The sequence below is a fragment of the Camelus dromedarius genome, chromosome 27 (assembly GCF_036321535.1).
Source record: "Camelus dromedarius isolate mCamDro1 chromosome 27, mCamDro1.pat, whole genome shotgun sequence".
In the NCBI taxonomy this organism is placed as follows: domain Eukaryota; kingdom Metazoa; phylum Chordata; class Mammalia; order Artiodactyla; family Camelidae; genus Camelus; species Camelus dromedarius.
The window spans coordinates 7,528,342-7,540,713 of NC_087462.1; the positions used below are offsets into that span (position 1 = coordinate 7,528,342).

Genomic DNA, 12,372 nt, shown 5'->3' on the forward strand with positions numbered 1-12,372 from the left:
TCTGAATCTCTCCTGGCTTCCTGGATTACTCTCCATCTCCCCTGCTTGAGCTGAACTGTGTCCTCCCCCAAATTCATACGTTGAAATTCTAACCCCCGCCCCCTAGTATCTCAGAATGTGACTGTATTTGGAGATAGGGTCTTTGAAGAGGTAATGAAATTAAAATGAGGTCATTAGGGTAGGCCTCGATCCCTATGACTGGTGACACAATAAGAAGAGGAGGTTAGGACACAGACACACATGGAGGAAGGACCACATGGTGACCCAGAGGAAGACAACCATCTAAAAGCCAAGGAGAGAGACCACACCAGGAACCAACTCTGCCCACTACTTGCTCTTGGACTTCCAGCCTCCAGAACTGTGAAAAAACAAGTTTCTGTTTTAAAAAATGTCACCCAGTCTGCACTATTTAAGTATGGTGACTCCAGCCAACTAATAACTCTCACCCCATTCCACACTGAGGCCCGGTTTAAAAACGCCTCCTTCACAAAGCTGTCTTTGTTCTTCCACTAAACAGATTTCTCCTGGCTTCGTACAACCATTAGACTCCTTAAAATTAGTCTCAGCTGCTTTCAAGTAATTTTAAACTTATCTAATTACTTTTCCGATTTCAAAAGGAACTCCTGTCACTGATTCATCCATTCCAGAAAAATGTGGAGAAAATGACGATTCTTTGCAATCCTCCAACTTCCACATCTTTAAGGACCTCTTACACTTCTTAATATTGGTTTCAAAATAGAATATTACTCAGCCATAGAAAAGAGTGAAATAATGCCATCTGCAGCAACATGGACGGACCTGGAGATTATCATGCTAAGTGAAGTAAGTCAGACACAGAAAGACAAATGCCATGTGATATCACCTATATGTGGAATCTAAAAAAATGACACAAATGAACTTATTTACAAAACAAATACAAACTCATAGAAAACAAACTTATTCTTACCAGGGGAAAAAGAGGTTGGGGGAGGGACAAATTGGGAGTTTGGGATTTGCAGATACACACTACTATATATAAAATAGATAAACAACAAGGTCTTACTGTACAGCACAGGGGACTATATTCAATAGTTCGTAATAACCTATAATGGAAAAGAATATGAAAAGGAATATACAGATGTATAACTCCATCACTATGCTGTACACCAGAAACTAATGCAATACTGTAAATCAATAAAAAAATTAAAAAGCAGTGGGGCCACACATTTTACATAGTGTAGTACAACTTGGTTTTTTCACTGAAAAAACATATTTCAAACATCTTCCCAAGCCAGTAGCAGCTTCATTTTTTCCCTGGTAGCAGAGTACTCAACTGTATACAAATACTATAATTTCTTTAACCATCTCCCTATTTTGGGGCACATGGGTTGTCTCTGGTTGTTACTTTTTCGAATACCAGAAACAGTGCTGCTGAGAAGAGGCTGGTACATAGATCTTTTTGCATATGTGAAGAAATATTTTGAAGCAGAAATTCTAGGTCAAAGAATATAAACATCAATAATTAAATAATGCCAAACCGTCCATCAGAAACACTGCAAACTACATTGCTGCCAACAGCATATGGCAATGCTCATTTCCCCACATCCTTGCCAACATTGGGTAGTACCACTTTCTCATCTTTTCTAGGACTGATGAAAAATAACATCTCCCTGTTGATTAAGAAATAGTACCTAATCTTATCCATAGAGGAGACCCTGACTTGAGTTGCCCATTTTTTTTCAGTGCGTGGCATTTTATAGATGCGATATGAAGAAAAAAATGTTTGCTTATCAAAATATGACAAACAGATTTTTAAAAAATGGAAGCAATCTAGATGGGAAAATATATGGGACAGACATAACCGATCAAATGCAGAGCGCACTGATGGAGCATGCCAATTCTTGAACCTGCTGGAAGGTGAGAAACAGATGTATCCACAAGTGCAAACAGGACTAGTTCATCCTTATGAGGAAAAGAGTGTTTGGGCTAGAAATTAAAAATGCAAATGAAAACAAGCTTTTAGGTATCATTAAAAACTGACTTATCTGGGAAAGGAAATTAAACGGGTAATAGGCAGTGGCCAGGGTGGGGAACCCACGAGCGTATGCCTACTTGGCACGTTTTTAAATGGGTTCAATGTTTTTGAAACTCAGAATGGCTCTGTGAATAATGAATTGAAAAGCAAAGTTAATATCTTTGATCCTATAATTATCCCCAAGGAAATACGCCCAAAAGGTGGGGGGAGTAATTGCACGTAAATGTTCGCAGTGGTGCTCCTCGTAAGGGCAAAAATTGGAAACAACTCAAACACCATATAATAGAGCCACGGCTGAGCAAACTGTAGTGCAGCCACCCTCTGGAGCGTGGGACTGCCATGGAAATCAGGCTGAAACTCAGCAGTAAGGTGATAAACTCGGGGTGAGTGTTAAAAAAAAGCAGAGTATAAAGTAGTTGGTGCCTGGGGAATAGAAACACGTGTATATTTTCAATTCCCTCCCCACTTCCTTCTCTCTCCCATCATTTCCTCTCTGCTCCAGCCACACAGATTCCCTTTAATGCTTTCTCCCTTTAGTGTCATGTGTTATTTCTTCTGCCTCAGAGCTCTCTTACCTACTCTTTCATAATTGGAATTTTTAAAAAACCCATTTCCAAAAATAATAGAGTCTCCTTAAAGAAGGTCATAAACAACATAGTACCCATCAAGAGAGGTGAGAAGGAAAAGAGTAACTGTCCCCTCCCACCTCAAACTCTGCCCTTTGCCATAATCAATGGCAACAGCCTGAGCCTTCCATGTGGTTCTCTCTGCTATTACTGCCATGGTGAACGCCTACTCACCCTTCAGTTCTCAGCTTCCATGTCACCTCCTCCGAGAAGCCTTCCCTGACCACACTCTACTCTTCCAGACCAAGCCTGGGCATCTCCACTGCAGTGCCATTATCATTACAGGTTTATTTAATTAATTATATGTTTATTATCTATTTCCTGCACTGGACGGCAAGCTCCATATGGATAGGGATTTGGTCTCTATCTTGTTCACAACTGGGCAGCTAATCAAAGTAGTCATTCCATAAGAACTAATGAATAATAATGATATTCATGAATAATGAATGAATGATGATATTAGCCAACATTATTGGGAACTTATTCTCTGTCTGGCGTCGTTTTAAATGATATATGTGGATTATTTAGTTTTATTTCTTGCAACAGTATCAGAAAACAGGCGCTGTTATCATTCCCATGATCATGTCATCTGCCCCCTGGACACAGTGTTGGGAAGGGGCAGAGTCGAGATCCAATCCAGGCAGCCTGGTCCCCAAGTCCTCACCCTCCATCTCATGGGTGATCAGTAATAAACGATGGGCTGGCGGCAGCGGGAGGGACTTACCCACGGAGGCGATATCAGCCAGCTGGTCCTCGGCCTCCTCGGGGTTGAGCAGGTCTGTCTTGCTTTTCTTTATGGTGGCTCTCCGCAGAGCTCCAACAATGGAAACATGGCAAGAGAAAAAGACGTTACCCTTTTTGCTACAACCACCATATAGACCGAGTGCGTCCTTGGGTGCCAGGCACTCTGCCAGGGATTCTTTATGTCTCGCTGGACTTAACCCGTGTAGCAATCTGGCTTGGTGGGAAGTAACCGTGCACCTAGTCTATGTTTGTGGAGACAGAGGCTCAGGGAGATACATGAGTCTGCCCAAGGGGTAAAGATGAGAACTCAGCCCTGTTGAGTCTGACTCTAAGTCTGGGTTCTCAGCCATCACTTCCCCTCTGGGAGCCCTGGGACTGGCCAGATAGTGAGTCCCATGAAGACAGCCCACCCTTTGACGTTTAGCGCACTTGCTAGTTCAGGCAGCCGCTTTTAATAAAGTGATTTAGACACCCCCAGGGGTAATCCCTTTCCCTTCCTGTAAATGGTAAAATCCATTTTATAACCTACTGGGATAGAGACCCAGCTTCCCTCCTTCCTTCTCACTCCTAGTATCTTCAATCAAAAGTTATTGCTCAGTAAAAAAAGAAAAGTCATTGTTCAGAGGGGTGGGAAGGAATAGCTCAGCGGTAGAGCACATGCTTAGCATGCACAAGGTCCTTGGTTCAATCCCCAGTACCTCCATTAATAAGTAAATAAAACTAATTACCTCCTCCCACCAAAAAAAAAAAATTTGCAAAAGTTATTGCTCAGTCTCGCCAAATTTCTAATGTGTGAGACAACTGTAAGCTGGACTCTTGGGGAAATTATTTATTGAACTTCATGAACATGAGCAGGCTGACCCCAAGCCAGACACTGCCCTATGCATTCTATTGGCAATGATTAATGTAATTCTCATAAACAATCCATTGAGGTAGGTATTATTATTGTGCCCATTTTACAGATGAGGAAAACAGAGGCACAAAGCAGAAGAAGCTGGGGATGTGGTCAAAGCAGAAAAGGCAGGCAAGGAAACAAAAACCCTGTGTCAAGGTGCTGAGATTCCTCAAGGATGCAGATTCCCACCACTCCCCAGATCTACCTGAGCCTGACCTGGTCTTGTGTTTGTTCTTGCTATTACCTGGGCTCTGAATATCCATCCACTAGAGGCCACTTAGAACCAAGTAGCCTGTCCTCCCTGGCACTGGCTGCTCCTGTGTCCCCTGGGACCCACCCCCTGAGCCAGGCTCAGAGCAGTTACCATCAAAGGGATGCCTCTGCTCCCCGTCAGTTTCATCCTCGGCGAGGATCACCTCTTCTGAGGAGGAAGAGCACACAGTTAAGCTCCAGCGTCTGGAGGACTCTCCTGGGGACAGGTTCCTTTGAACCAGAAAGGAGAAGGGTCCGCCCAGCCACCTCCACTCCCCTCTTGCTGATGTGACAGCTCAATCAGCCAGGAATGTGCTGCTCACTTGCTCTGGCTCTCAGTCCCACTTCAGCAACAGTCATGAAGCCAACATTATCCCTGCTTCCTTCAATAAAAACTGACCTCCTTACCATAGCCTGTAAGGCCTTGCCTGATCTGTCTCCCATCACCTCCCTGTCCTTCTTTCCTCCCATTCACCCCCTCACCCTGCTCCAGCCACAGTGGTTTTCTTGCTAAGACTCAACTCTGTTCCTACCCTAGGACCTCTGCACTTGCTATTCCCTCTGCCTGGAAATCCCTTCCCTTAGACATGTACAGAGCTTCCTTCTTCACTTCCTTCAGGTCTCTGCTCAGAGTTCCCCTCCTCAGAGAGACCCTCTCTGATCATCTTGCCTTCTTGGACTGTTTTCTGCCTCCTACCCTGTTTTATTTTCTCTCTCAGCATTTGGCAACACCCAACATTATAAGTATTTGTTTATTTTCTGTCTCTCCCGCTTGAATATGAGGCAACAATTGCCTACAGGCGACAATTTGATCTACTTTGTTCATTGCCATATCCTCAGGGCCTAGAACACTGCCTGGCACACAGCAGGTACCTGGTAAGTGTCTGAATGACTGAAAAAGTAAACATGTGCCTACTGTATGCTGAGCACTGCTCTTCCCTAAGTGACTTAGCTAGGATTATCTTATAGACTCTTCAAACAGCCTTATGAAGTAGGTACTACCATTATCTCTGTTTGACAGGCAGGGAAACAGAGGCACAAAGAGGTGCATTGCCAGGGGGTGACAGAGAGGGGAAATAAACCAGTGTCTGGTTTTAGGGTTCTTAAGTGTTGTGTATGTCACATCCTGGCTGCAACCCTCTGGATTCTTGGTGCTAAAAATGGGGACCTCCAGTTCAGATCCTCTTTCTCCTCCCATCATTACCCTCCCCTCATCCATCACCAAAACGCATGCCTGACTCTCCGTGTGCTCTCTGGTCTGGGATTTCAACTCCCAACCCCAGGATGAAAGGGCCTCACCTGCTTTTGAGATCCACTCCATGTACCCATTGAGCTCTCGTTCAATCTGTTGCTGCCGCCTCAGCTTCAGAAAAGCCCGCCGGTTTTCTACCCGCTCCCTTTCTTTGGCAAACTCCCTGAAGAAGCACAGAAGAGCCAGGTCTGGCTGTTTTAGAAATTTTAGGGAGTGTGTGTGTGTGTGTGTGTGTGTGTGTGTGTGTGTGTGTGTGTAGGGGGGTGCACTTCCTAGGAGGGTAGTGCATTTCAACAAGAGGAATCAGGTCTCCTGGGAGAAGAGCAGAATATTATAGGAGTGGGTATCTCTGCTAGCTTCCCACATTCCCCAACAACTGCACCCAGTTAGAGAAAAAAACCAAAACCATAAACCAGGCCATGCCAACCACTGCTGGCTGCATACTCATTCTCATTCTCTGAACTCCTAGCTAAAGAATATTTTCATCCCTCTTTTATGTTAGGCCAATGAGACATGAGCTGAAGATTTCTGCAGCAGCCTGGCATCCCTGACATAGGTCCCACCCTTTCCTATTTCCCTTCTTCCTCTTTCTGTTTAAAGTGTGAGGTGCCTATCTTGTGAGCATGAGGCAGCCATCCTGAGACCTCAAAGCCCCACCCCTTCCTGTTTCCCTTCTTCTTCCTGTTTGGAGTGTGAAGTAGCTATCATATGCGTATGAAGCAGCCATCTTGAGACTATGAAGCATTCAGCGAGATTTAATGCCTCTGATAAGGATGTCAGAGTGGAAAGCTGGAAGGAACTGGGGTCCATGATGGCACCACGGTGCCACCAAACTAGTCCCCAGACTTCTTGTGGTGAGAAAAATGAAACTCATTTATGACTAATCCAGAAAAACAATCTTGGGGGTTGGTGACAATGTGTGTTATGAAAATGCATATTTGATTGTATGATATGATTTTATATTTGGAAAATAGGTGGGTGGGGGAAACCCAGCCTATTGGGTTTTTTAAAAATGTAAATTATAGAAATCAAAACTCTACAGAAATTTTCTTGTGTTTTGGGTTGTGGGTCCGAAAATTTTGAGAAAACCTGAATGAGAGGTCTGCATTTAGAAGAAGCTTCCCTCTGACTGGATGGAGGTAGCTCAGTGCCAGGGACATAGCTTTGTGAGTGAAGGTTGGGCTGAATTTCAACCCCAAAGAGTCTCTTCACTGTGTGACCCCAGAAGTGCACAACATATGCATCTGTACATGGCTTGCTCAAAACTGTCTGGCTAACCCAAAGCAAGAGAAGAGGCCTATTCTCTGCCTAGAGAATGAAAACAAAACTTCTGTGGCCTCTTCCTGGGAAAAAGATGGTGAGGGGGACTGGGATGGGGGGAGTAGCAGAGACTTACCCAGACAGCACACCCAGCACGAGGTTCAGCATAAAAAAGGAGCCGATGATGATGAGGGGGATGAAGTACAACCAGTTCCAAGTGTTCCCTGAGGCATCGTTGCTCTACGGGGGTGAGGAGGGAGAGCAGGTGAGCACTGAGTGGGACTCAGGTGGTCATGTGACCTGACAGGTGGGGAAGGGGGAGCTCTGGTTCTTTGGGGGCTCTGTCCTCAAATGCCCTTGACCTGTGGAGTCCTGGAGCTCTGGCAGCCCAGAGAGGGAAACGGAGCACAAGATCAACTGGGAAGTACCATTGGAAGTACCATTAGAAGGACAGAGCTCCCTCCTCACATAGTCCTCAGAGCACCAGAAAAATCAGCATGAAACTCAGGAGGACTCTCCAGACTGAACTCCAGGAGGAGAAGAGGGCAAAAGCCCACTGAAATGTAGAAATGAATCCCTGCTTCTCTCCCTGCCCCCCCCCCCCCCCAGTCATGCTCTCCCCTTAGAGCAGATGGATGATGGCAGGGTCTGATGGTTAGGTTAAATCACTGAGCCAGATGGCAGCACTGTGAACCTTTCCCTCAAGTTCTCCCTCCTCTATTGCCTGCAGCCTCAATGTCAACCACAGAAAAATTCCCAGAAACACCCAGATCAATTTTCAAGGGGCAAGAAGTCCACAAATAAAACATTCTTCTCTGGGAGGACAGAAGACAGAACCAAGAAAGAGTAAGAGAAGGGGAAGAAAATCAAGAATAGAGAAAGAAAAATATAAAAACCACTAATTACAGAGTACTTATTTGTGCCAGACACTCTTCTAAACACGTTACCTACGTTGGCTTATTTACTCATTTAATCCTCTTGATGCCCCTATGATATTGTCATGACCATTTGATGACTGGAAACTGAGGCCCATAAAGACCACTGCAAGGTCACAGAGCTAGATAGTGTGTCCACACAGAAAGTGAACCAGGTGGCCAGGCCCCAGAGCCTATGAACTTAACCTCTGTGTTGGGGAAGCCTTGGCTTCAGCAAGAAGCACAAGGGGGAGCCTTCTGGTGGTTCATAAGTTTTGTGGCAGCTGCAGAATTGGGGGGGGGGAGCACAAGTGTGGCTTTAAAAGCTCACCTTTAAAGGCACATTCAGTGCTACTGCCTATCAGCAGAAAGCCTAAAATGAGAAAGCCTGACACTACCAGGTGCTGGTGAGTGTGTGGAGGAACTGGAATGCTCATATATTGCCAATGGGATGGCAACATGGTGTATGAATTTCTTGTGGCTGCTGTAATAAAGAACCATCAGCTGGGTGGCTTAAAACAACAGAAATTTATTGGCTCACAGTTCTGGAGGCCAGAAATCCAAGAGCAGCATATCAGTGGGGTTGGTTCCTTCTGGAGGCTCTGAGGGAGAGGGCTCTGTCCTGTGCTCCTCCTCTGGTATCTGGGGGCTTGCTGACAATCTTTGGTGGTTCCTTGACTTGTAGATGCGTCACCCTGATCTTTGACTTTATCAACATATGATGTTCTCTCTGTGTGCCTGTCTCTGTGTCCAAATTCCCCTTTCCATAGGGATACCAGTCACACTGGATTAGGGTCCATCCTAATGACCTCATCTTAATTAATTACTCCTGCAGTGACCTCATTTCCAAATAAGGTCATATTCTGAGGTACTAGGAGTTAGGGCTTCAACGTGTGAATTTTGGAAGGGACACAATTGAATCCATAACACATAGTAAAACCACTTTGAAAAACGGGATGTTAATTTCTACTTAAGTTAATTGCGCACCTTCACTATGACCTGCAAATTTCACTCCTGGATAGTTATCCAACAGAAATGTGAACCTGTGTATGCCAAAGGCGCATGCAAGAATGTTCATGGCAGTGATCTTCATAATAGCCCCAAGCTGGAAACAATCCGAATCCTTGTCAATAGGAGCAAGAATAAATAAATGGACTATTACACAATGAATGACTGCCACCCATCACGTGACACCTTACGGAGTTGATGTCAAGCAAAAGAGGCCAGATGGAAAAAAGCACACACGTAAACTTCCATTCATGCAAAATACAAAAACAGGCAAATGAGTCCACGACGTTTGAGGTCCAGATAGGCCACCCCCTGGGGGAGGTAATGATTGAGGAGGGGACACACCAGGGGGTGGTGGTGAGGTTCTGTTTCCTGATCTGGGTCTGGTTACACCTGTGTTCAGTTTGAGAAAATTCATCAAGTTCCTCACTTAAGATCTGTGGGGTTTTCTGTATGTTTATTTTACTTCACCTGGAAGAAAAAAGGTGTTTTTTTTTTAAAAGAAAGTCGACTTTACCTTAAAAAGGAAGGAAATTTTGACACACGCTTCAATATGGATGAATCTTCAATACATTATGCTGAGTGAAATAAACCAGACATAAAAGGACAAAAAAGGCATGGCTCCACTTATATGAGGTCCTCAGAATTGTCAAATTCACAGAGACATAAAGTAGAATGATGGATGCCATGGGCTGGGTGAGGGGGATGGGAGTTCATATTTAATGAGGACAGAGTTTCAGTTTTGCAAGATTAAAAAATTCTGGACATAGATGGTGCTCCTAGCTGCACATCAATGTGAATTCACTTAATGCCAATGAACTGGACACCTAAAAACGGTTTAGATGGTAAATTTTAGGTTATGTTTCTTTGACAATAATAATTTTTTTTTAGAAGAAAGGAAAACAAACAAACCAAAAGAGCTAACTTTCATCATGGACACAGACAGGTTCTGGGGACAATGAATGTGCCAGTCCCCAGCTCACAGCCTTGTTCTAACAGAGTTCCAATGCTCTGCTTCTGGAAGGTTCTAGAAGGAAAAAAGGGGTCAGCAGAACAGGGCTGTATGGAAAGCAGGACTGGCTTTGTGCTTCCCCCTCTGCTGCTGCTGCTGTGGCTGAAGGCTTTTGTTCCCATTTCTTAGGGCTAAATATAGCCCAGGGAGAGAGCCTGCAGTGGCCAACAGCAGAAAGATATCTGGGCTGTCTCAGGAAGCAGGCTTGGGATGGAGACGAGGAGTTAGGGGTGCAGGGAGAGTGGCAAGAGTGTACTGGGAGAAACAGCTGAGACACCTTGGTGCCTCCACTTCAGGATGCTCCCACACCTGGCTCCTGACATACTTAGAACCACCTGCCCTGTGATGCTGCCCAGCATAACAGCAGACACTCGGTACCAGGAGTGTCAGCCTACTGGAGCCCATTTAATCCTCTCACAACAGGTGGTGCACAATCCTTCTCATCTTCACAGATGAGGAACCTGAGGCACGTGGAGGTAAAGTTAGTCCTATGCCCAAAGTCCCTGTTGTGGGCTGCATGGTATCGCCCCCAAAAGATATGCTGAAGTCCTAACCCCCAGTACCTGTCAACGTGACCCTACCTGGAAACAGGGTCTTTGCAGCTGCCATCAAGTTAAGATGAAATCATGATGGTGGGCCCTAATCTGATACGACTGGTGTCTTTTTAAGAGGAAAACACCAGGTGAAGGTGGGGACACACAGGGGAGAGGACAGCCTTAGGGTGACGGAGGCAGAGGTTGGAGGGACACAGCTGTGAGCCAAGGAATGCCAAGGGTTGGCAGCCACCTCCACAAGTCAGGACAAGGCCAGAAAGAATTCTATCCAGTCTCTGAGGGAGTGTAGCCCTGCTGTTACCTTGATTTCGGACTTCTGGCCTCCAGAATGTGCGAGAATACATTTCCGTTGTTTTAAGCCATCTGCTCGCAGTACTTTGTGATGGCAGCCACAGAAAAGAACACAGTCACTGAGCTACTGAATGGTAGAGGTTCCACCTCTTGACCCTATCACCTCCAGGCCCTCCTCTCCTCTTATCCTCCTCCTGATCACTCCAGCCACACCACCTCCTTGCAGCTCCTCAAACACACCAAGCACAGTCCCACCTCAGGGCCTTTGCACCTACTATTCCCTCTGCCTGGAATGCTCTTCCCCCAGTTTCCTACGTGGCTCCCCTCCCTTCCTTCAGATCTCTGCTCAAATGTCACTTTCTCAGAGAGGCCACTCCCAATGGCCCTTATACTGTTGCAACTTTCATTTCTAATCTCAATTCTGGTTCTATTTTTCTCATAATTCCTCTCTTCCTCTATAGTTACTTCTCCTGCTCACTGTCCATCTCCCAGCTGGAATGAATGTCAGTTCCAGAAGGGGCAGGGACGTTGTGCTTCTCCCCACCCTGGTACTGTATTCCCTAGCACAATGCCAGGCATGCAGGCAGTGTTCAATAAATGTTTGTTGAATGACTGAATGAGAGGTGGCTCCCCGCACAGCCCACATCTTCCACCCCAAGTTGTGCTCCCTTCTTCTCTCCTTCTTCCTCCCTTATCTGTTTTCCCTCCCTGGGGACTGGGGTTCCAGAGTTAGAGATGCTTGTTCTCTTCCAATCTAGCCCAAGTGACTCAATTCCATGCTCTGGATCCAACAAATCACAGAGAAGAAGTTGGCAGAGGGTTGGATGCAGTTTTTGATTAGTAAGTGGGCTTTCCCTGGGGTTTGTTCAGGAGTAAAATGGTAAATATATTTCCCAGGCAGAAGGACTGGAGCTGCCATGGCCATTCTGTGACAAACCTCCCCTCCTTAACCTGAGCTCTTTTCAGCAGCTCAAGTTAAGGGCGGGTGTGCACATGAGACTGAGTGTGGAGAGGAGGAAGAGGCGGGAAAACTTTCTTGCTTGTCAAAATTATGAATAATATCAGGAAAGATTTACTCTCAAGATTGCTTTGTCTTTCTTCCAAAGGCTCAGATTTCCACTGCCTGGAACGCTATTCCTCATTAGTGCTGTCACTAAATATTTCCTGAGATATGGCCGGATGGCCCATCCCAGTCTGCCTGTGGTTGACTGAAAGCCAGATGATGAGTGCTGGCCAATGAGGAGTGGGTGGAAATACCTGTGTCACTTTTGGACCAGAAGAGAATACTGAACTGCCAGTCTGGGACCCTCCAGGGCGCTCTTTCTTTTTGGGATACCAACTAGAAATGTTCTAGATGCTGGCTGATCCATTAGGTAGGTCCCAAGTGACTATGCTTAGCATAACTCCCTTTTTCCTCACTGCCAACCTGTACTGGACATGTAGCATGAGCCAGGAAAAACATCTGTTGTTAAAATCACAGAGACGTTGGAGGATGTTTGTTACTGCAGCATAACCCAGATTTCTTAACTGATACACCCTGGTGTTTCCTT

At 45.5% G+C, this 12,372-nt stretch overlaps 1 protein-coding gene across 6 annotated transcripts in view; it reads right to left on the reverse strand.

Moving 5' to 3' along the window:
- Positions 1–12,372, reverse strand: part of CACNA1A (calcium voltage-gated channel subunit alpha1 A) — a 206,576-nt gene that overhangs the window by 84,364 nt on the left and 109,840 nt on the right. For 5 of the 6 annotated variants that reach the window (XM_064479896.1, XM_064479892.1, XM_064479895.1 and 2 more), the window contains 4 exons: positions 7,180–7,283; positions 5,831–5,946; positions 4,643–4,700; positions 3,365–3,456 (listed from right to left, as the gene is read on the reverse strand). In XM_064479896.1, the coding sequence (XP_064335966.1) occupies positions 3,365–3,456; positions 4,643–4,700; positions 5,831–5,946; positions 7,180–7,283 (370 nt within the window). The remainder of the gene's footprint in view (positions 1–3,364; positions 3,457–4,642; positions 4,701–5,830; positions 5,947–7,179; positions 7,284–12,372) is intronic. The other variant, XM_064479894.1, reaches the window with a different exon arrangement.